The 26024-nt window shown below is 42.0% G+C and overlaps 1 protein-coding gene across 1 annotated transcript in view; it reads right to left on the bottom strand.

Moving 5' to 3' along the window:
* The window catches only part of TG (thyroglobulin), a 202401-nt gene that overhangs the window by 87414 nt on the left and 88963 nt on the right, over window positions 1-26024 (bottom strand). The window contains exons 35-39 of the mRNA XM_042860977.2: window positions 22673-22738; window positions 10567-10701; window positions 8176-8340; window positions 7391-7613; window positions 3388-3481 (exon numbers count right to left, since the gene is read on the bottom strand). Coding sequence (XP_042716911.2) covers window positions 3388-3481; window positions 7391-7613; window positions 8176-8340; window positions 10567-10701; window positions 22673-22738 — 683 coding nt within the window. The remainder of the gene's footprint in view (window positions 1-3387; window positions 3482-7390; window positions 7614-8175; window positions 8341-10566; window positions 10702-22672; window positions 22739-26024) is intronic.

Genomic DNA, 26024 nt, shown 5'->3' with positions numbered 1-26024 from the left:
TGTTCTGCTTTCTGGGCACTGAAGCCTTAAATGTTAGAGTCCCTTCCCAGCTACAGGAGGAAGCTCCCATTTTGCGTTTCACTTCAGGTGCAGAATGTTACTGTGCGAGTCACTGGGCTCGGTCTCTCTCCAGGGGACATCATATTGGTTGTTTTTGTTGTTTTAACTTCATCAAGACTGAAACCATCTGCTATTGCTCTTCGCACGTGGGTAAAAACATCAGTTTACCACAATAAAGAGCAGGGAAATGCCATTCTGGGGCATATTATCCTGTTCCCGCTTTCTGCTGTAAAAATAAAGGGTCTGATTCTTCTCTCATTTACGCCAGAATTACCCATGCGACACTCCACTGACTTCAATGAAGCTACTTCTGATTTGCACTCATATAAGTGAGAGGAGTATTAGACCCACAGATTCTCCAATAAATAAATAAATAAATAAAAAAATAAAAGAGAGAGCCCATTTGGATAGTTGGGGTTGTTGTAAACACGATGCTTTCAAATAAGCCCCTGCTCTTTGGAAAGCAGTAGCTAAAGGGAGCTGGCAAGCTTCCCGAGACGATGACCTGACGTTTTTACTAAGCAATGACTTTGCACAGAAAGTCGATAACAATCTGGTGTTGCGGCGAGAAAACAGACTGTTGGCCACTTCTAAAACATACATGAAGTTGCACTCAAGCAGCTCAAATAATACTGAATGCAAAATGCATTCTTGTACATTAGGCACATCCTTATACCAATACCCGAGGCCCCCCAGTCCCTGTTTACTCTCAGGTTAAAGGCTCAGCTAGAATACCCAGGCCAGTAGGAAAGTTTATTTTTTACTTATTATGAAGTTTAACTTAAAATTTTCAGTTGACAGTTTATCTGAGAGCAGGGGCTCCCATTTTTGGAGAGGAACACTTTTGTGATCTGTGGGCTGCGGCATAAATTTAGCACTGCTGACTACACTCAATCCACAGCAGACCTTCCACCGACATCAGTGGGAGGTTTCCACAAAGATCAAGGGTAGATTATGGCCCGTATATAGTAACTAAACTGCTAGTCATCATCACTGTTAGCTGGGTTGCATTCAGTATCACCCCCTGGGAAAACAGTCTCGTTTTTAAGAACACTGCTATTTCTGCCCTTAGTTTCCTTCCTTCCCCATCCTCTTTTCTGCCTCCCTCTCTTTCCCCTGTCTTTGGCCATCTCTACACTGCAACATGTTGTTGGCATAAGTATGTCAATCAGGGGTGTGACAGACATCGCTGTGCCAGCAAAACCCCGAGTACAGACACAAAGGCAAAGAGTGCATCTGTTGTTGGCATAGCTAATACTGTTCAGGGAGGTGGTGCTACTATGCAGGCAGAAAACCACCTTCTGTTGATACACGAGAAAGTGCAGCTACACTAAAGGGCTATGCCAGGATAGCTATTCTGATATAGCAGTAGTGACAAATACAACAATTTCCTGAAGTATCTTTAGGAGATCTTACTGCATTAAGTTTATGCATCATTGTGGGCCACAGAGTGTATGTAATTCCGTAGGGGCGGATGACTGCAGCCCTCCAGGAATTAAAAACAGTTGGCAGGGGTGATTAGGCAAATTGCCTTAGTCAAACTGTAATGCCTCCAGAGAAGTACCACCACGTGGCAAGGCTCACATGTATTGGTTCAACAGACAAAGACAGGACTTTTGGATAAATAGCCAGAGTTTAAACTGGCTTGGAGCCTTCTTTCTGATCCAGCCAATGGACAGGACCTGCTGTCCAACAGAGGCCCCAAATCCTTAGGGAAGGGTTGACAGGACTGACAGCTGCCTGAGCCCAACGCTGGAGTTGGCGTGACCTCTGGAAAGCAGTTTAGTAGGCGCACTGGTTCTTTTATTGTTTTTAATATGTATTTTCTGTAATGCTTTCACTTTAAGAATAAATGTGCTTGCTTAGAAAGGGCTGTGTATTAACTTATAACTTCTGGCAATTGCCCTGTTTGTGGCCTCAGAGGAGAGAGCAAAGTGCAGATGCTGGCCTGTTGAGGAAGACTGGCTTGCCAGGGATATCACAGTGTAGGGAGTGAACTGTGCAGACTGGACAAAGCCCAGTAAAGAGGGAGAGATGCGGGTCTCTGCCCAAGAGGTGATGGCTGAAGATTGGGGAATCTAAAGCGGTGGACCATGGTGGAGAAATACAGATGCAATTGCCCTGAACTGTGAGAGCTGTCTCAGCAGAGCCTGTGTAGTACAGACTAGCCCTTTGTGTATCTCCTCCTCTCTGCCCACTTGCATTTCCTGCTCTGCAGACATATTGAGACACAGCTTAGCCAAAGCACAAATAACTATACTGTAAGGAAGAGTCCTGCACTGGCAGGAGACTGGACTAGGTGACTTACCCTTGCTAAGGCTTCTCCAGCTCTTACTTCTAGGATGCTGTGCATACCACTATAAACACTTCCGCTTATCGTGGTTAAAACATTTTCAAGTGATTCAACTGTGACGCTAGCAGACCAGGTGCCAAGGCCTGTAGGCCTTACTGAATACTGACAAATGCATAGCTGAGAACCAGTCTGGCTTGCCTTTGGGTTAGTATAGTTATAATAGATATTAATGTTATAACAATATGTTTAGTGTTTTGACTTTATGAAATACTTGCAGGATGCTGCATGTATTAATCCTCCTTATAATTACTGTATCCTGTGCTATAAGACAATACATAAGTATTTGCTCTATAACTGTAAAATGTTTGTTCTGAAACCGTAACCCACCAAACAGGAGAAAAAACTTCACCTAGTGCAAAACGCTGGATTCCTACAGAAGGTGTAAGCAAGAGATCCCCCGGACTAAGCTGGGTTAGCCCGAATGGACATAAAAAGCTGGCATCTTTCAACAGCTCTGTCACCACCTGAAACCTAAGACTGCAACTCATTTGTGTTTGTGTAAGTTTATCTGGTTTAACCTTGTAAATAATTCTAATTTATTTTTCCTCATTAATAAATCTTTAGCTAGTTTATTACCGGATTGGCTACAAGCATTGTCTTTGGTGTGAGATCTAAGGTGCAAATTGACCTGGGATAAGTGACTGGTCCTTTGGAACTGGAAGCAACCTGAATATTTCGTGACCTTTGGTGTAAAGTGATCACCTATCACAGAGTCTAGCTTGCTTGTGTGGCAAGATAGATCGGAATGCCCAAGGGGGCTGTCTATGACTCCGCGTTAAAGCTGTATAGTGCCTGAGGACATTACATTTGTTACTCGGTTGGTGAAAACTAATTATAGAACTCACAACCAATTTGGGAGTTGTGCCCTGTATTTTAACAGTCTGCCCTGAGGCTGGTATTCTCACTCGTGAGCCACTCCAGACAGCATGACAACAACATTTTGCTACACCATGTTCTAGTAATTCAATACTTACAATGCTGGCAGGCACAAACACATTCAGGTACAAGCAGTCTTCACTGACAGGAGAAGATTGGTGCAGTCCATCTCCAGGCTGCCAACAACTAGCCCTAAAGATACAGGCTGTGTTAATTTTGGCTGACAAACCAGCATTACTTTTGTACTGTTGCAGCTCGTTTTATTTTTAGCTGAAGTTCAATAAAATAATTTTTTTACACTTCAATAGCACCTTTATATCTGTGGATCTCAAACACATTCCTAGCATTCATCTAACAACCCCCCTGGGAGGCAAAGAAAGGATATATTTATTTATTTAGATTTAAAATAACAAAAAGGATGCCTATCCAATGTTAGAGGTGCCCTAACAAATCATTCACAATACAATAAATACAACAAAATCCCAGCAGCATTCAAACAGTTCTTTCAACAGAAACTCAATCAGCCAGACACCTGCAGACATCTCCAGCCCGTCATCATCCCAGAGAGCATCCCACCAGCCCTCTCCAAAAACCCTATCAAACAAACTTCTTTGGCCTGTGTTGAAAAGTCACCACCATTTGGGCTATTTTGGACTAAGAGGAGTCCCACATACCGAAATGCAGCCACATCTGTGCTGTTTAACCCTTTATGGACTTACAAATTTAATAAGGGTGGAACTGATAGGGTTCTATAGAAACTACCCTAAAAACCTATGGAATTCTCTCTAAGACTTTTTAAATTATCAGACAGAAATCAGTATCAGGGATATAATTTGCTATTAAATTCTTCAGGGTGGTTCCAATACATTACAGAAAAATTATCGTCTTTTGTTAAATTCTACAGAGTTTTCCCACAAGGGAGCTGTGTAGCACAACAAGGCTATGCAACAGTTTAAAACACAAAGCACATTGAATTGACACAATGAAGCACATTGAATTGACATTGCAGGGGAAAATCTGGATGGGCAATATATGCATTCCTCAGGCAGGGCCGGCTCCAGGGTTTTTGTCGCCCCAAGCGGCGAGAGAAGAAAAAAGAAAAAAAAAAAGCCGCGATTGCGATCGGCAGCAGCTCCACCACGCCGCTTTCTTCTTCGGCGGCACTTCGGCGGCAGGTCTTTCCCTCCGAGAGGGACCGAGGGACCCGCTGCTGAATTGCCACTGAACAGCCCGATGTGCTGTCCCTTCCCTTTGGCCGCCCCAAGCACCTGTTTGCTGAGCTGGTGCCTGGAACCGGCCCTGTTCTCAGGTAAGAACATGGGCAGGACACAACCCTAGTGAACTTATTCATGAAAAACATCATGGTTGTTTGTTTTTAAAAAATCACAAGTCATCAGAGCCTCATGTTTACATCTCACCAAAAATATGGCACCTCCAGAATTCCCCTAACAACATACAAGGGAAGCGGTTCAGTACTGACTCAGAGGAAATAGCGCCACCTACTGAATCAACTCCATAGGTGCTGCAGCAACTTGCTGTTTCTTGGAGATCTCTTATCCAAGTATGACCCAGCTCTACCACGACAATAAATATATATGGGAAACTTCTCTCATATCAGTAATGTTGGCCTGCTACTTTGATTTTTTGTTATAAAGAGACAAAAATATTGTGCTGTGATGATGTACAGCCCCTAATATTATAATGATCTGCATTCATTACTTATACCAGGAGACCTGGCAGTTTAAGGTCTGTGTGATTCTCCAAGACAATCCTCCTTGTATCTAAGCTTACCATTATGAACAGTGCTTTTGATCTTAAACAAACAACAAAAGACAAAGGCTGCGATTTTTAAAGTCACCTAAGGGATCTGGACAGCCAGTCCCCATTAAAATTAATGGGAACGAGGCACCCACAGGCCCTAAACAGTTTTGAAAATCTCAGCCAAATTCTTCACACTGAGGCAAGAGATGATTTTCAGATGGAGGCAGTAGAGGCAGATAGCCCTTACCAAAGATGTACAGCAGATGCCTATCCACAGCATTTTGGCTGCAGTCATCAAGAATTGATGCTGTATATGTTACTGCAACAGTTTGTGTATGTCAACTGTACATAATCACTGTGCACCTGAATAAACAAGCTGCGTCTCATCAGATCCCTTGAGCATCTGTCAAGCTGCATGGCTAATGTGGTTACGCCGCTGACACCCACATGGCTCAGGTGCATGCTGCAGCACAAGACCACCAAACGCCAAGCACTTTCAACCACCCACTAAAGAGTCTCTAGTTGCATTCACTTCTTGAGTGTGTTATTAAAAACCCTTGATGACACAGATCCGAAGTACTGGAGCGATTACCTGTCCCCCACAGGGCTGGCACAGGGCTGCTCTTGATTACTAGCCTCAGTCATCATGGGTCTTGGTCAATGGTCTTTAATTCTTGGACTCTCTCCCAGAAAAGGTCAGCTGGGGCCCTTCACTGGGTCTGTCCATGTCCCTTTTACATACATACAGAAGAATGGCCCTACTGGGTCAGACTAATGTCCCATCTAGCCCAGTATCCTGTCTTCTCACAGTGGTCAATGCCAGATGCTTCTGACGGAATGAACAGGGCAATTATTGAGTAATCCACCCGTCATCCAGTCCCAGATTCTGACAGTCAGAAGTTAAGGGACACCACAGTATGGGGCTGCTTTCCTGGCCATCTTGGCTAATAGCCATTGATGGACTTATCCTCCATGAACTTACCTAGTTCTTTTTTGAACCCAGTAATATTTTTGGCCTTTACAACATCCCTGTGTTAGGCTTCTTCCTTTGTTTTTCTCCATCTACTAAGACAAAAGTCTGCTATTCTCTGTACCAGCTGGGAATTGATCACTTTCGCTCAAGTGAAAGTTCATGTCTTGTGGCAATCTCATAAGAACGACTATCCTGGGTCAGACCAAAAGTCCATCTAGCCCAGTATCCTGTCTTCCGACAGTGGCCAATGCCAGGTGCCCCAGAGGAAATGAACAGAACAGGTAATCATCAAGTGATCCATCCCTGGTTGCCCATTCCCAGCTTCTGGCTAGCAGAGGCTAGGGACACCATCCCTGCCCATCCTGGCCAATAGCCATTGATGGACCTATCCTCCATCCTCTCATTTCCTTCTGTGTCAGCTTCCTGTGTGTTGATGCAGCAGGGTTCAGTTTGATTGATACGTGTTTTGTACGGTGCTTTCTATTTCATGGGGCATAGATGCTTTGCGCTAGGAACCCCTTTAATAGTTAAAAAAATATATCTACTTTCATGACATTTTTGTTGTTGTTGCATTTTTTTAAACTAATTGCCTGAGTTAAACACTTAAAGATTCTAGATGCACGGGTATTTTGTACAAATGTATTAGAATCTCCTGTCTTTCATTAATCAATTTATATTTGTGACAAGTCACTTTGGCTCTCCTGGACTAATTAATGATAACTGGCTTCACACAACAAAGATAAATGAAATCCTGCAAGGTAACATGTCCAATGCCCACCAAGCCCTCCTCTCACTGAACATCAGGCTGTGCATCACAAGTAATGTTCAGAATCTTGTATTTTACTCACACCATTTCAATCAATATTTGCGTTTTCACAGAATTTTAACAATAGGAGGGACCGTTCTGATTATTTAATCGGACTTCCTGCATAGCAGAGGTCAGAGAATTTCATCCAGTAATTCCTGCATCTAGCCCATGACTTCTATTTGAGCAAGAGCATATCTTTTGGATTCAATGAGTTAAAAACCAACCACTGCAAACTACATCAACCCCCTCCAGATCTCACCAGGGCTGAAATATGAGAGATGTAGAAAAAAAAAAGAAATAAAGTGGAAGGAGCACTAATTTTGGAATCTCAGTATTATTTATAATACACTATATGGTGTAATGTTAAATACAACTTTTGGGCAGTGTGTATGTGGTGTGAGGTGTTTTTTTTCTGTTAGCACCCAAATGTAATAATTTATCAACATATCTAATTAATTATACCATGCTCATCATGATGGTATCTGAGTGCCTGAATGGGTTTCGATCATCACTGACAAACAAAGACATCAAAGGACTGTTCAACAATGCGCCTTCTCACCGAACCATAGTAGCATTCCAGGATTGCAGCCAGGTAAAGGGCTTTGGAGGATGAAACCGGTTCTCTGCTGTCGGAGGTACTGCATATGGAATACCAAAAAACTGACTAACATTTCTCCACTCAGAACCAACCCGGATTACTTGGGACCTGCCGAGCAAAACTCCGTGGGATGGAATGTACACGGATGAAGTTAAATCAGGTGCAGAGATGGGTGCGAATGAATCTATTTGGAGAAGGGGGGAAAATAAGAAAAAATGGTTTTCCTTGGAAGCTTAAATCTCATTTTCAAAAGGGATTTAGGCACTCAGGAGCCTAAATCTCTTTTGAAAATGAGATTTTAGGCTCCTAAATCAGTTAAGAGTTGCTGAGTTTAGCAACGCCTAAATACCTTTTGAAATCTAGGCCTTATGGACGCTGTCTCTTTAAATGTTAATGGAACTTAGGCTTCTAAGCACTTCGATACTGATGAAAATTGTACTAAATTATTTGAGATTTACCCTCTGTCAGAGTGTTTTTGCAGACCAAACGTATTGCACCCCACTGTTGTGATGCAACATCACAATGATGATGATTTTGGGCTTCACCTCAACAGATATTTTGGGAGGTGTTCACGTGCTTTTTTGGATGCAGCATAACAACCCCACCCAACTGGGACCATCCCATACAAATCAGATGGGTGGCAACTCCAGTGCTTTGCTTCTAACCAGATACTTCACCATTCTCCCATCTATCAGACAAGCTTCTACAATGGAGCCTACTTCAATATGCTACTGCCTTGCTCTTACCTTGCCTCCAATAGATGTAAGTCGCTGGCTCCTTGAGTAAAACTTGACAGCTGTGGCCTTGCAGGCCATGTGTGCATATCCGTGTATCAGGGTAGAAAATGCATCGTATCGCTGATGGCTGGATTTCAAGGGTAATCACTGTGCAGGACTGGTTCTTTGAACAGGCTGTGGAGAGAGATTGCAGGTAGGCAGACAGACAGACAGAAAGAAAAGCAGATGCAACGTGTTTTCAAAATATCTAAGGTGACCATATTTCCCAAAAGGAAAATGGAACACCATCTGGGGCTAGTCTGAGCCCTCCCACCACAACACTGGGCTGGCCCGAGCCACTTGCCCGAGCCATGCCTGCCTATCCCCATAAGGCTGGGGAGGCCCGAACCCTGGCATCGCTGCATGCCCGCCACACGTTCTCCACACCCCATTTTTTTGGCAAAAGAGGGCATTTGACCCCTTCGCTCTTGCCAACTGATCCAGTCAGTAAAAGCAAATGGGACAAAGGCCCATTTTTACCAAAAAAGTCAGGATGGTTGGACTTAAAAAAGGGACTGTCCTGGCCAAAACGGGACATGTGGTCACCCTACAAATATCAAACCTCCCAAACAATTTAAGAGGAGATTTTTCAAAGGCACAGAGGAAAATGAAGCTCCTAACTCCCCCGGACTTTCAAATGGAGCTGAGCCACTGTCTGCTATCTTTTGCCTTTGGAAATCACCTTTTCCAGTGGTTAAAAGTATTTAATACAAAAATAAAATGGAAAAGCCCAGTATAATTCCCAGCTCCAGTTGACAGATACGCACTAGTTCTGATCGAGCTAACACAGGAAAATGGCTCAAACTAGCAACCCAAGTATGTACTTAAGAACTCAAATGGGACTGTATGCAGATGGCTAGCCCAAGCCACCGCCCATACTGCTGCAGCCACCCTGCTATTTTTAGAACACTATCTCAATCAAAGCTAGCAACTGTACATCTACCCAAGCTGGGAATTACACCTCCAGCTGCACAAGAGGAGGGATGATATTGCAGAGAAAGGTTTCAGAGTAGCAGCCGTGTTAGTCTGTATCCGCAAAAAGAACAGGAGTACTTGTGGCACCTTAGAGACTAACAAATTTATTAGAGCATAAGCTTTCGTGGACTACAGCCCACTTCTTCGGATGCATACAGAGTGGAATAAATATTGAGGAGATATATATACACACATACAGAGAGCATAAACAGGTGGGAGTTGTCTTACCAACTCTGAGAGGCCAATTAAGTAAGAGAAAAAAAAAAACTTTTGAAGTGATCATCAAGATAGCCCAGTACAGACAGTTTGATAAGAAGTGTGAGAATACTTACAAGGGGAGATAGATTCAATGTTTGTAATGGCTCAGCCATTCCCAGTCCTTATTCAATCCTTAATCTATCTTCCCTTGTAAGTATTCTCACACTTCTTATCAAACTGTCTGTACTGGGCTATCTTGATGATCACTTCAAAAGTTTTTTTCTTTTTTTTTTTCTTTTTTCCCCTCTTACTTAATTGGCCTCTCAGAGTTGGTAAGACAACTCCCACCTGTTTATGCTCTCTGTATGTGTGTATATATATCTCCTCAATATTTATTCCACTCTGTATGCATCCAAAGAAGTGGGCTGTAGTCCACGAAAGCTTATGCTCTAATAAATTTGTTAGTCTCTAAGGTGCCACAAGTACTCCTGTTCTTATTGCAGAGAAAGAGCCTTCTGCAGCAAATGGAAGCTTTTACTCAAGCTCAGAGCTTCCTGTTCTCATATTAGCCCCTCTCCCAGGACTTGTTGGGACTAAAGGTTTATTGAGCATAGGAAGTTAGAGAGAGAAGACTTTAATATACTGTTTAGTAGGCCTTCCCATTGGGGAGATTTGTCTCTGATATTCAGGCTCAGCTTAAACATACCTTTGCTAAATTTCAACCCAATACTCCTAACTATACCTCCCACCGCCCTTGTGCCATCCTAAACAGTTCCTGGAGCCTTCAAATAGTTGTAAGTGGTTGTCACATCTGTTTCTTAAGTCAGTTTTTAGCCTAGCTACACACAGTTATCTTTTAATTGTTACTGATAAATTAATCCCCTCAGCTCCTCAAACATTTTTGTTGCTGTTCGTCAAATTGCGTGGCGGCTAGTAGATGCATATGAGGTGTCAAAGTTATCCAAAAGCAGCTGAAAAGTATGCCACTTCACCAAATGACTTTCTGTTAAGTCTTTCATTGGGTAAATTATTTCAAGTCCCTCTTCCCAATTCAAGAAATGCTAGGGTAGAGCTATTTTAAAAATCGGTTGTTCTCAACAACTTGCTTCATTGTCATAAGTCAGTACATCATGTTCTATAAAGCCAAAGAAAACAGCCATCTTCAATATAAGAAAATCAGTTCCTCACCTGACAGACAAAAATCTCTAGCAGTGGAGAAGTCATCAGAAATCTCTCTGCTGACTTGTGCAACGTCAAAGTTTAAGATGGATGGATCAGTAAGTACTGAGGAGGCACCCAAGAGCAGCCAGGAGTCCAAAGGCACTATGAGACAAAGCATAGGAAAATAAAATAAGCAGATCAGCAAAAAATTCAGAGGGAATAGCTATTCAAGGAGGAAAAGTGGTATTGTGCATCAGCAGACCTTGATTTACCTTTGGGCTGACTGAGAAGATCTTGGGTAAACTTTTCAAAAGCAAACTTAAGTGACTGGGGAGACCAAGTTCAATTTTCAAACATAACTGAGGCCCAGATTTATAAAGGTAGTTAGGAACCTAAAGATACAGATAAGTGCCTAGTGGGATTTTCAAAAGCACCTAAGCAGGAGAGGCATCTAACTAGGGTGACCAGATGTCCCGATTTTATAGGGACAGTCCCAATATTTGGGGGTTTGTCTTATACAGGCTCCTATTACCCCCCACCCCCATCCCAATTTTTCACACTTGCTGTCTGTCACCCTACATCTAACTGCCATTGAAAGTGATGGGAGTTAGGCATACAACTAACTTAAGAGCTTTTGTAAACCCCTCTGGGTGTCTAACTGCCTCGTTAGGCACCTTTGTGCCTTCATAACACCTTCACAGCTTCAGTCACTTCTAAATATGGGACTTGCATTCTTAAGTCACTTAGGTGCTTTTGAAAATTGTACCCCTTGTCTTATCTTAAGTTTATTTATATATAGCATGGGCTCTAACTCTCGTTGAAGTAAATGGGAGTTTTTCATGGATTTATAGATTTTAAGGTCAGAGGAACTGTTTTGATCCTCTAACCTGCCCTTCCATGTCACGTAAGCCATAGAATTTCAGGCAGGGATTCCTGCATCGAGCCCACAACTAAATATGGATTTAGGATCTAACTTTTAGACACCTGTTGCGTTTTTTTTTAATTTGGCCCTAGTGTTTTTCACAGAAGTTTTCAAAGGAAAACACCTCATACATTCAGAATTTTTTCTCATATGCAAACAGAGAAAAATAACTTATGTGGGTCTTTTAGAATCTGACATGCATAAGTAGAAAAAAAAATTATGGGCCGGGATGGGCCTTTAAATACTTTGGTTTCTTTCACCAATTCAGCAGGTTATAAAGCAGAGCCTGGGACTAGCCTCTCCATGTCATTGTAGGGTGGAGGAATGCTATTCCAGCTGCTGTGTTACGATTGCTGGTGAACAGCAATGCCTGCTATTTGAGTTCACTAGGGTGACCAGATGTCCCTATTTTATAGGGACAGTCCCGATATTTGGGGCTTTGTCTTCTATAGGCGCCTATTACCCCCCACCCCCTGTCCCAAGTTTTTCACACTTGCTGTCTGGTCACCCTAGAGTTCACCTACCATGCAAGATGCAATTTTATAGCGGTGTACGCTTATTAAAGATTGGATTCAGCCTGTTTAAAGACAACCAGTCTGTAAAGATGGCCAGCGTTCTGCTCCTGAATCCCATCACTGGAAGAGAGCCTTTTCTAAGTTGGTCAGCAGGTTCCTCCATCATCCAAAGCACCTTCTAGCTGAAGGTTTTGGTGGTTCACATAAACTGGGCTGTGACATATTCTCGACCCTAGCAGTGAAACACTTTGCTAGTTCATGAGAAAAAGGAAGTGAAACTGACAGACTGGTCTTGTTCCACTGTTCACAGTGTAATAGAAGAATTTATCTAAGATGGTATGAGTAACACAGGAGAAATATTGCAGCTCAGAGTTTCACCTTGACACTGCCCTTTGAACTACGTAAGTAAACCAAGAGGGGAAGGTGCAGTTTGTGAATTCAGAATAATATGTGATTTATTAAACTGGATTATGAAACCAAAATATACCTTGTTAAAAGTCCCTTGTTATTAAGGACAAATCCTGTGCTAAGTTTGAAGCCCACGTGGTCAGGCTGTCCTATGGGAGTTCCATGGGAAGATCAGGCAGAATGAATTGCCCCTCACACATTAAAGAGCTGCTGCAAAGCTGTGCCGTGGCTGTCATTTCAGCCTTGAGGCTGCAGACACTTCGGCAGCTCCTCTGCTTCCACGCTCCAGGGAGCAATGTCAAGTGGATTCATATAGTGATGAATCCACCTACCCTACCATACCCCTCCCACAGCCCGTTTGTGTCTGTGCTGCACATCCCTCGCCAACTGTGAACAGGGAGTGCAGGAAGAGCTGTGCGCCGTATACACAACCTCCACTAATCTTCCTCCCACACACTTTGGAACCATGCCGCTTCTCTTACACTTCAGGGCACCTGTGCCCATGACGATGGAGGCTGATTGTCCCTAATTAACTAAAAAGAATTAGTCAGTTAATTTGGTACTGTAGTGATATTTAAGAAAGAACACAGAGTTATTTCATGTTACAAATTAGTGTAGCCATCACTAGAAATACAATCAGTGGGACTGTGAACGTGTCCCTGCATTGCATACCAGGTGCACTATACTTTGGTTTTCAACTTTGCTCGAAGCACCAAGTATTGGCCAGAACAAGAGGCAAAATGCTCAGGGGCCAAATGATAGGACTCATAAGGCAAATCTTATTTTTTACGATTCATAAGACTTCACTGTTTTAAAGCCAGAAGGGACCATTATGATCATCTAGTCTGATCTCTGTATGACGCAGACCAAAGAATTTCTCCTAGCGGTTCCTACATCTAGGCCAATACTCTGTGGCTGAATTAGAGCATATCTTTTTGAAAAATATTGAGTCTATGTAAAATCTCCAAGTGATGCAGAATTTACCATTTCCCTTGATAATCTGTTCCAATAGTTATTTGCCTGTACTGTTAGAAATCCATGTCTTATTTGTTTCTAGGTTAAATTTTGGTGACTTTTTTTTCCAATTCCCATGTACATAATTTTTCAAAAAATCTGTTTTTATTAGTATTATTATTGTTTGAACAAAAGACGCTTTTTAGCAATGTGTCTTAAGCTACAGATTGTTACATAATCATTACACTTCAACTCTGCAGAGCACAGAGTACCAATAATCCAGTTCTGACAGCATGGAACTGGTGATCTATCTAGCTTCAGACACAAAGCTTCAAATTACTAATTATGTTCTAAAAAAAAAAAAAAAAAAAAAAAAAAAAAGAGAGAGTTTTGTCTGGATTCCATTGTAAGTCAACATGTCTGGTGTGTTGGAAGCTATTTTCGCCAGGATAATTATATTTCCATAACTTCCACTGTGTGACCTCAGGCAAATCGTATGTCCTTTTTGTGCCTCAGTTTATCCATTTATAAAATATGCATAATAGTTCTTACTAGGCCAAATTCTGTTCTTACAGGAGTAAATCCAGAGCAATTCTATTAAAGTGAATGGAGTTACTCTGGATTTATACCAGTGTCGAATTTTGCCCAGTATAGCTATCTCACAGCAGCGGTGCGAGGTTTATTCCTAGGGTATGTCTACACAGCAACAAAAAACCCGCAGCAGGCCAATGCCAGCTGACTCAGGTTCACAGGGCTGGGGCGGCTTCATTGTTGTGTAGACTTCCAGGCTCGAGCTGGAGCCCAAGCTCCGGGACCTGCTCACCTCGCAGGGTCCTAGAGCCAGGGCTGCAGCTCGAGCCCAGACATCGAAACAACAATGAAACAGCCCTGCAGCCCGAGCCCTGTCAGCCCAAGCCAGCTGGCATTGGCCTGCCGTGGGGGTCTAGTTGCTGTGCAGACATATCCCAAGTGAAACAAGGAATACAAATGGCTTATTTATCTTGATTAGAAGTTAATGGGTAATTGATTTTATCCACCTGTATGTGCATGCGTGATCGTGTGTGAAAGAGTGATCCAGACATTTCATTTCATTTTAAAATACAGAGAATTCAGCGGCTGCTTTGCAACCCATATTAGGAACAGCACAAAGATCACACAAGCACAATGCAAAAATACAAGGAGCACACATGGTGTATGAAGAGTGTCCTTTTCTAGGCACAATCCTTGCTCGTTCTTTGCTTTAATCCTCAAAGAATTGACCCTTGCATCATTCATATGTGACCCTTTCCATTTTACTGCTCTGGGAATGTTTTCCATTTCTCAAATAATATCTGTCAAAATTACTTTCAGCTTTGTCTTCTCACTGTCTCCCTGCCGCTGAATTCAAGTACAGATACGTGCAAAATCATGACCATTTGGGTGACAAACATGGTGTGAACTCTGGGACGAACCCATTTCATTGCTGTGCTGTTGATCACATTGCTGTAGACTTGTCTGATTAGTAGTCCCCTTCTTTCCTCCACCTGGTAGGTAACTACCTGTGTCCACGGTTCATTCCCACCCACTCTCCGATATGTCCCAAAGGAAGGCCTTCCCAAGTCTGATCTAAGCTTGTCTCATGCAGAAATTGCTTTTTCAATATCTTACAAGGCACACAGGTCCATAGAAGTGCTGATTTGTTGAATGTACATAGTGCACCTGATGGGAGAAATTACTGTTTTATATATATAGGCTAGATGCCACTCTTCCTAACCACATTCTAGCAATTGCTTTCAGTGGATAATTATAGTGGTCTGAATCCATCCAGCTCTGTAACTTTTATTGAAAAATTACAGATGTCTCATACAGAATGCTTCTGTCTTCCAGATGTTTTATAGTTAGGGTATGCAAGGTTTAGGGGGGGATTTTCAAAAGCACTCAGTATTGGTCTCTCTCTGCTCTCAGTGAAGTCAATGATGGACTCCACTGACTTCAGTGGGAGCAGAGATAGGCCAAAGCTTTGGACAATCGCACCCTTGATGTCTGGAAGTAGAGGCACACATACTGTAATGAATTGAGTCCAATTCAGAGAAAAATGCATGATGTGCTTAGAGATGGGCATAAACCAAATCCCCGGATCTGACATGCCTAATTTATGTTAGAAAGACAAACTCTGACCTGACTCTGAATTTCACAAATGGCCCCTATATTTAAATGGGCCCAAACTGAACACCTGGATGCAAGCAATCCCAAACTTTTGGGGTGTTTTAAATTCACATCTAGAACTGAATTTTGCAAGTGACCTCTATGATTATACAGTAATGGATCAAGCCTAAATCCCAAACCCAAAACCCCCTGAACTTTGGGGTGTTCTGAATCTCTATCTGAATTTTGCAACAGGACCCTGTCTCTTATAGTTGTTCTTTCCTACTAAAAGTTGGCTGGTCCATTTTAAAACGTAGTGAAGGGAGATTTCAAAGTTCAATGACTTTAATGTAAACCTCACTTAGGGTACACAAGATGACTGCAAGTCACTCCCTTCTAAGCACAGTCCCAGATCAGACAAACTGGATATTTTCTCTGCAACATGATTTTATGATATCTGCGCTTCAAATACTATGATGTCAAATTATGTCACATCCTATTTATGCACCAACATAACAATTACACAACCATCAATATCTGAGTTACTCAGACTAGACAAATTAATGTAAGATTTGCTATTATCACTATTGATACAGAGCAGCATTAGCTAGGGTTCTTTAAGATGATTATAATGAATGAAAATTTCAACTGTCTTTACTAGTGATGGACAAATCTCAAAAAAATTCAGAGGTTTGATGCCATAACACTTCAAATGCTTTTCCAAAGCATCTTCCTCCTGACTCTGCAACACAGAGTTGAAAAAAAATTGTCCTGATAGATTTCTGGCTGCGAAGATAATGGGAACAGCTTTTCCCATAGCATTACAAGGTCTCTGCTCCCAGAGGCAGAACCAGGAAGAAGAGCAAAGATGCATGATAATAAAAAAGTCATCCAACCTTTTTAAGCTTCAGAGTCAGTTTTGTTTGTGCTGTAGAAGGTGGCTAAGGCTGATTCACCACTACCACCACTCAGAACCAATTTACTCATGACTAGAAAATACAGATTTAAAGGTGCCCAGAATCTATCTCAATGGTAGGAAACACTTGGTGATAATTCAACATAGTTGGTGGATAGCATACGGTATATGCCTTCAGGCCTAATAGTGATGCCTCTCAGCAAATGCCTGTATTCTACTGCTCTCCAAAACCAGCTCACTGGAGAACATCAGCGCGGCATGGATTCACTTCCCTTTTAAAAATAGGTTTTGTTCACATTTTTGCGAACCTACTTGGCTATGAATGAATCGGAATGAACCATTTTCTTAAACCTACCACATAATAACTATAATCATTTTAACCTACACACAAAGATGTTATTTATGGCATTGAGAAGTACAGTAACGATGTTGCGCAGATGTGAAATGGAAGCAAGTGTCCTTTCAGTGGTGCCAGTTATAGTAAGTGGTGTGTAGGACAACATAAGTGCACCAGATGTTTATCCAGTTCTTAAAAAGGATAAACTCCAACTCTTCAAACTACGACAAGGAAAGTGCCAAATACACTGAAGGAGAATGTCGAGAAAAGGAAGGTTCTTATCTTATCTAGACCTCTGATATGCCCACAGCATATGGAGGAAGACATCAGACCAATTCAATTCAATAATTTCCAGGCACATTCCTGCAACTGTTGCTTGTGTAAATAATCCTTAATCACACAACTAGTCAGTGGGATAACACATGTGAACAAGGATTACTCATATGAGTAAGATTGAAGGATTGGGCCTATATTATATTATATTATATAAATTGGGGATTGGTCCTGCTTTGATCAGGGGGTTGGACTAGATGACCTCCTGAGGTCCCTTCCAACCCTGATATTCTATGATTCACATGGCAAAGTGGCTCAGTGTCGCCCAATTTAACACCTGTAAGTCTAAGACAGCCTTTGGCTATAATGGGGGTGAACGATCTTTGTACAGCGTGCCCAGGTTTGCACTACTGCCTATTTCTGACTTGTGGCAGAATGCCACATATTGACAGGCTGTCTCAGCAACCCCTTTCCTTTCTCTGGACCTGGTAGTCAAGTGAGAAGCCCTTTCTTGGCAGTGCAGCCTCAGTTAAATCAATGGGGTGGCTTACAAGGATAAGGACTATAGGGTTTCCCAGGATCAGGCCCTTTAATTTCGGGCTAGTTCACAAAGTAGAAGATTCATCCCACAGCAGTGGGTCAGCACAAAGCCTATGCACCACTTACATCTCTGTGAGCGTCAGCAAGACATAAGGGTGCTTGCTCATGCTGGCCCTCTGCAGAAGAGCAAATGGCACCTGCTGAGAATGAGAGAGAGAGAGAGAGAAAGGGGGAGAAAGAAGGAAATTGGTCCCTCCATTCCCGTTGGCTTTCTGGTCTCCTGTGACCTTACTCAGGTTGTCTCCAGCATAACATAGTGCTCCCTCTTCTGGTTGGATGCTGTGGTGCATCCACATTTTTTAAACATTTGTACTGAGGTGGGAGGCGTAACACGTTGAAAATACATGCTGATAAATGTATTCTCATGGGGCCAAACCTTACAGTCATTGTTCAGTTATTCCTTGGGGAAAATCTCCCATTATCATAGAGCCATAGAAGATGGAGATGATCGCAAAAGTCCTAAGAAATCATCTAGACCATCTCCCAGCCAGTGTAGGACTGTTCCTTAGGAGATTTACCTGAGTTTGGACTGAGTAGGTCCTGTTTGATTTGGCTATGAATATCATATTTCTGTATTAAAAAGACTGACACAGTATATAGATGTAGAGGTCACCATTTAAAAAATGAACATCTATTAATGGTCACTATGGCATGGTGTCTGAAATATGTAGTTAACTAATTATGTCCTATTCTAAGTAGAGAAATAAATGCTGAAGAAATGTTTTCTGCCCAAAGTCTCCAATTTGTCAAGGTTGTTTTGAATTCTAATGTTGTCCTCCAAGCGTTAGCAACCCCTCCCAGCTTGGTCATGCAAATTTTTAAATATCATGGGTTGTAGGATCATAGAAATGTAGGGCTGGAAGGGATTTCAAGAAGTCATGAACTCCAGCTCCCTGCACTAAGGCAAGAGAATAAAAAAGGAAGCTGATGAGATTAGTACCACCTTTAACAAGGGGAGGAAGAAAGGGCTTAAAATAGAACTGCCTTTTCTGGAATTCCAGGTGAAAAGATAGTTTGTAAAGGAATGGAATTTTCCAGCTTGACACTGATCCATTAGAAACCCTTGTTAACTCACTTCAGTCATCTCTGTACATGCCCATCTGGACACCTGTTTTTCCTCCCGTTATACAGCCACATCTACACAGACCTTACAACCAAGTTTAAATAATATGGTTAATAATAAAAAAAACCTTTAACCTTACACACTGCTTTAAATATCTACAAAGTGCTTTACACGTTAGCTAATTCTTGTGCGCTAAGTCAGTATTATTATCCCCATTTTCCAGATAGAGCAATGGAAGCAAAGAGCTTAAATGACTTTCCCAAGCCCTCATGGCAAGTCAGTGGCAGAGAAGTTTAAATGTAGTTGGTGCCAGATGTGTTTTTATTATGGTATAGTTGATCAGGTTCTTTTCATTTATATACATCACTGACCAGAAATGCCATATATTTATGGAAAGTCATTTCTGCAAAGCCCCATACCTGCTGACAATCTACGTGCATTTCTGGAAAACAGCAACTGTACAGTCCCAACAAACAGCAGTTAAGTTTCATCCATTAAAGAGATCTCTCCATCAGGAGAGATTGTGTCAAACCACAGGGTGTTCATTGGGATTTCTAATCGATCAATGTAATTTAATATGCAACCAACAGATCAGGCAACATTTGTCACATTATTTCCACCATCACAGGAAATAACAAAAGAAGAAACGGCGAAGGGCCTGATTCACCACCTCCTTTCTTCCCTGATTCAAAGCAAATCTTAAAAAAAGACAATGCTTTATGTGGAATAAAATAGATTTCAACTTGGAGTTGCAATTGTGTATAGTCATTACAGGCTACTGTATCCCTCTGCCTTCCATTAATCTCATCAAATGGACTCTGCTCTATGAGCCCTCTCCTCTAGTGCCATGTCCTCTGTCACATCAGATGCTAACATGCCTTCCTTTATGACATCCCGCCACTTCTTTTTGGGTCGGTCTCTCTGTCTTCCTCCTTCAATATTGACCTGTTAGACTCTCCTATCCACATTGTTGTCAGGACTGTACTTTACATGAATAAACCCCCTGTGTCTGCGCTCCCTCATTTTGGGGTGTTACTCTGAGCACATCTGTAACATACATACGCCTCACATGGTCCTTCTTCCTTACACCACTCATTCATCTCAACACTTGCGTTTCAGTGGAACAGATCATTTGCTCACGTTTCTTCCTTGTTGCCAAACACCCAACACCACACATTAAAGCTGGTCAGACCACTGGTTTATAGACTTCCCTTTTCATCTTACTGGTACCACGTTTCTCTCTCCAGTTGAGTCAGGCATTGTGAAGGGCCATAATCCATTTAATGTGGATGTGAAATTTTAACTGCAGTTTCTGCTAAGAACTTTTTACATAGGCCCAGAGTCCACAGCTTGGCCTGGGCCATGGGGGCTGGCTAACAGAGAACAATACCTAGCTAAGAGAAAGCTGGGGTAAACAGATAACCTTGTGTGTTTCAAGTCAGTGAGCAGAGTCAGCATAACTCCGAATGTAATTGGGCGTCCTTATCGCGAGTTATAGACACATGAAGCGCTGAGAAAGGCCTCATGGTTACTCCCTAATGCAGGGAGGAGATAGTGGTACAATACCCTTCAGATCCCAGACAGAGTTCAGGAAGAAGCCCAATATAATTGACATGAGTTATGACACCCTCCCCTCACAATTGTATGACACCCTCCTAGCCCACAGAAATGCAAGGGTAAACTTATAAACAATTGTTATTGTTAAGTACTAATTACTGCTTTTTCGCTTTAAATCTCTAGGAACATATCTGTTGGTCAACCGAGAGCTGCTACGTCATTCCCCTGGACCGCAAAATTAGGATTTAACCTATATACTTTAATAGACATAGTTTGGGGGTAATTACCTGTGTGTCAGCAATATGTTAATTTGGGCCACGGGCGAAGCCATTATGTAATCTTTTAGAGACCATTGGCTTATTGTGCTTATCTTGTCTTGCTGATAGAACCTATCCAGGGGCTTGGGAAAACCCATCCCCGTTGCTTCTCTCCGCCCAATGAGAACCCTATATAATCTAGTGCAATTAATTGTTCTGCAGTGTCTCTGAGCCTGATAAACAAGGTGACACTCTGCCAGCGCTGTGTGTAATCAACTCCTGTGCTTGACTCTACACAGTGTGAATTTATGTTCCTTCAATTGAGTATCCTAGCTCTAATTTCATCCTCCATTTCCCCAGATTCTGGAACCCAGATACTTGAAACTTTGTGTTTTCGGAATTGGCTACTGTACATTACAGGCTCCTGTATATCACCTGAAAACTCATTTGGATTCCCTTGATTTGGTAAAGCCTCCCCTGAACAATGTACTAATATAGCAATTGTCAGTGGTCTATCTAGTCCAGTATGCTGTCTCTAACAGTGGCCAACACCAGATGTTTCAGGGGAAGGTTCAATAAACCCCACAGTGAACAATAACAACTTACCCAGAGGGGAAGTTTCTTCTTCACCTCATCAGTTAGTGATTGGCTTATGCACTAAAATATGAAGGTATATATCCCTTTATAATCATCTTTAACATTACCGTGGATGTTACTGTGACGTTGCACCTCATAAGGCTTTATGGAAATATGCTTATGAAAGTAAATATGACATAATTATGCTACATATGCCATGTAACATATCTCTGCAAAGGTTATGATCTACTGAATATATTCCTCCTATTTGTATGCATGTATCATTTTTGTACTCGAAGTTATGAATATTGGCTGTGTACTTGCTTGATTTTAAGTAGCCTTAGTAAAGTATTTGGTCAGCTTCTTGAGAAAGGAATGTGCAAGTTTAGTGATCAGTCAAGAAACACTTAACAGACAATGGATCTTAGAAGACTCCAATCCACATAAGAAGTCTACTTGAGGACGTTCAAGGTAGCATGTGAACCATGGCTGCTCCCTGTAAGTTCTGAGTCATGCATGGACATGAGACTTGCCCATGTGACTCCAAAACTCCATCTTGTAGCTGGGATTCTACACAGGGGGAGGGAGGGGTGTCCACCCACAAGAGAAAGTCTATTTAAACCCCGGGAGACCCCTCCATTTTGTTTTCAACTGGCTCAAGAGATAGCCTCTCCAGCCCCAAAGGATACCTGAAAGAAACTGGAACAAAGGACAGTAACCACGGGGGTGTGAGTGATTGCTGGACCCAGACTAGAAGGAGACTAGTCTGCAAGAAGCTTATTGGAACATCTCTGAGGGTAAGATTTCATCTGTAATCACTGTTACTGTATTAGGTTTAGACTTGCGTGATTTATTTTATTTTGTTTGGTAACTTACTTTGCTCTGTCTGTTATTACTTGGAACTACTTAAATCCTACTCTTCGTATTTAATAAAATCACTTATTTCTTATAAATTAACCCAGAGTATGCATTAACACCCAGGGGGGCAAACAGCTGTGTATCTCTCTCTCTATCAGTGTTATAGAGGGTGAACAATTTATGCATTTACCCTGTATAAGCTTTATACAGGGTAAAACGGATTTATTTGGAGTTTGGACTCCATTGGGAGCTGGGCATCTGAGTGTTAGAGACAGGAAAACTTCTTAAGCTGTTTTCAGTTAAGCCTGCAGCTTTTAGGAGACGTGGTTCAGACCTGGGTCTGTGTTTGTAGCAGGCTAGCGTGTCTAGCTCAAACCAGGCAGGGCACTGAAGTCCCAAGCTGCCAGGGAAAACAGGCTCAGGTGTAGTCTCAGCACATCAGTTGGCAGTTCCCAAGGGGTTTTCTGTGATCCAACCCATCACAGTTACCATTCCACTTATAAATGATTAATTCCTTCTTGAATCCTACTAAATTCTTGGCCTCAATATCATCTTTGTGGTAATGAGTTCCACAGGCTAATCATGCCAGTCAATAGCTCGTCTATTTTGGTTAAATGATACATAAGAAAGAAAATAACTGCTATATCTGTACAGAGTAAAAAAAGGAAACATAAATGGATCATTATGCAAGTGGTTGTTATGAAGGGCATGAAAAATAGAGGTTACACATTTCCTCAATTCTTTTCTTTGCCCTAATACACTATGACACTCACCGTTCTCTGGGCTACGAGGAAACAGAACAGGTGGGCACACATTGGGTATAGTATTCGTCATGGTTGCTAAAAAAAAAAAAAAGACAGTTTGTTATAACAATGCAAGGTAGATAGTTTTTTTAATCTAACTATATCATCTCTGAACCTGCAACTTCATTTCTGGGATTTGCACATCCACAACGCAAACCAGACAGACTTTAATATCTTTGCTTCCCAAACACTGGCTTTAGGCTGTAGCGCTTGTTCATATTTGCTGTTATTTTAGCTCTTTTTTATTTGCATGCTAACATACCATGAAATATATAAAGATTTCAGCAAAATTTCCGCAGCAAAATATTTTATAGTGGGCTAAAGCCAGAGGACTTTATTTGAGCGAACATCCATTGGCATGTGTAAAGCCCTCCAGATTTCAGTCACTGACTTTACACTTTCTTTTTCAGCCTCAAAACTTTCATCATAATTGTTCCACTTCTAGTCCCCGGAGCCGGAACACACCTGCACAAGTGATACAAATTTTTGTCTGCAAATATCTTGATTTGCATTAACATCTGTGCAGACTTTTGTCTTGATGCATGGTACAGTGGGAACGCATTAAAACTTCCTCCCCATCAAAAAGAAATGCAGCAAACTCCATTCTCTCTTCGGCGCCCCATTTGGCCTGAGCCATAGGCTCCTCTCTGCAGTGCCTTTGTCCAATAAGAAGTGACATCTTCTGTTGATGGAACTGCCATATAATGCCTAAGCCCGGAGTGAATGAAATGAAAAATCCTCGGGACTTTAACAGGGGTGCTTGTTAATGAGAAGAAGGATGGTCAAGTGGTTAAGGCACAAGACTAGGCCTTGAGAAATGTGAGTTCAAGCCCGTTCAGTCAGTGACTTCCTATATGACCTGGGGCAAGTCACTTAGCCTTTCCGTGCATTGATTTCCCCTCTGTAAAATGAGGGTAATAGTACTTCCTTCCCTCACACTGGTGTTGTGAGGATAAATACATTAAAAGGTGCATATGTATCTAAGATTAATAGTTTTAAATTATCTGCCCTCTTAGAATAACGTACCCTTTAGGAAGAGTGAATCATTTTACTACAGTTGAATTACGGATTAGGGATGATTACAGCGACAGCAGGGCACCTACAAAATGGGGACAAATCCTTTGGCGTTTTTGCCAGTCAAGCTGCAAACGACGAAGGGGGACATTCCACGTCTGCTCCGTGCAGCTGGAACACAGAAGCAGGTGTGCCTTCAGCCTCCACTGGACTTTATGCTATGGCAAAACTCTAGAATTTATAGATAAAAGGGACCCATTAGGCCATCTAGACTAACTCCCCGCCAGAGCAGAATTGGTCTCTCCAGCACATTTTATAGTTTAAACGTTGTGCCAATGCATGAGAACCAAAGAATGAAAATCTACCATCAACCATAACTGACCAGCCTAATTTCAATGCCCAAGATGAGTGAAATGCAGAACATAATGTAAATTCATTGTTCAGTTATGTCAGTTCTAATAACCAAAACTGCCAATAGTCACCCAGAGAAGGATTTTCAAATGCTGTTTCAGACAATTAGCTCAACATCCTCCATTGGAAAGAGGAGACAAGAAGCAAAAGCTTTCTATGTATTACAGAGGAGAAAGGAACTAGACTTAAAAATAGCAGTAATGAAGCAACGGGCAGTATGATCCTGCTCTCAATTAAATTCAGTGGCAAAAATCTCCATTGACTTCAACAGAGGTGAAGCACGATTGAGTCCTTACTCCTGTCATTTGGTACAAATTCAGGCCTTGATCCACCGCAGCAGGCCCTTGCGCCCCTGTGGAGCCCTGTCTTCAGTTGGATTCTGCACAGAAGCAAAGGCCCACCCACACAGATTAGATTGCATATCCAGTAGATCCTGATATAGTAACCCCTCTGCCACATGAGCAATCCTTGCACATACCTCTATTGGGCTCAATACAGGGGTGATATTAAATGGGCTGTGGTCAGACTAGATAATTGAATGGTCCCTTCTGTCTTAAACTCTGTAGAACTAGTCCCCCTGTAGTCTGCTTGAGTAACCATAGCAGGATCGGGTTCAGACATGCCTCCATTTTCTCTTAGTGTTTCTGCTGCATCAAAGGAAAGCCTGAGAAAGTGGAACCCCACCCACACGCTGTGGTCAGCTAGTCAGACAGCACAGAGCTTGTTACTCAAAATAATTTAATACTTTCCAAGAAGACGAAGAAAAAATAAACAATTTAGGCTCCAATGTGGTACATGCAGAACAGCCACCTGCAGGCAGGATTCTAATTAGCTTGGCAAAGCTAAAAAAGAGACTGCAAGTCTAACAGAGTTCAGTGACCCCTCCAGCAGGCAGAAATCTCCCCCCATGTTCTCTAAGATCTGTGGCGCATATTTTTTAGGCCACACAGAGAGAATTCAGGATGGCTGAGCCTTTTAGTGTAAAACAGGGCTTCCTAAAAACAATACTCTCTCTCCTTCCCTGTTTCCCACCACTGCAAAAAAACCAAACTAACAAACAATATTTGTATGCACAAATGAGCCTAAACCAAGTTCCCAGATGTTTTCCTAAAAGATATGCTCTAGGAATTATTTGAGGGAAGTTCTATGGCCTCTCTCTGGCTGTGTTATACAAGAGGTCAGACTAGATGATCACAATGGTCCCTTCTGGCCTGGGAATCTGTGAATGAAACTATAAACATTCCCCGAATCCAGGGAAGTTTGAATCCAGATCTGGAGCTGAACTTTGCAGCTCAGGTCAGATGGTCCACTTCCTAGAAAACAAGTGAACAGCAAAAGAACATTCACTCCAAAATGCACCATTCCAAGGGTGCTGGAACAATTTGTATAGCGGGTGCTGAGAGCCATTGAACCAAACGGTAAATCATGTATATAATGGAAATAACTTCAAGCCACGGGGTGCAGCAGCACCCCTAATTCCAGCACCTACGCACCATCCCGTTACTCTACTCCTCCCTCTCCTGCCATTGACTCACCCCAACCGAATTAGAAATTAACCTCCCTGGGACCTACCCTCTGGAATATATAAGTCAAAAAGCCACATGACTATATTTTTCCACCAGATAAATGGACAAGAGGATTTCGCTGTTCCAAATTCTTTTACTTTTTTTTGCAAACTTGGTGTTGAGTGCACCAATATAGTTACTGTAAGCAGAGTAACTGAAAGTCACCAAGAAAGATTTTGCATTATGTGGACCATTTAGCCGTGGAAATGTTAGGTCCATATTTTCTGTGCAGGGCACTTCAATATCTAAACACAAATGACTGGCAGCCATGTTACTTTTATTCTTTCTTGTGTTTTGTTCTTTCTATCTAAAAGAAATGTGACTGTCACCGA

This window comes from Chrysemys picta, chromosome 2 (genome assembly GCF_011386835.1).
Source record: "Chrysemys picta bellii isolate R12L10 chromosome 2, ASM1138683v2, whole genome shotgun sequence".
Lineage (NCBI taxonomy): Eukaryota > Metazoa > Chordata > Testudines > Emydidae > Chrysemys > Chrysemys picta.
This window is presented reverse-complemented; position numbering and strand designations above follow the sequence as displayed.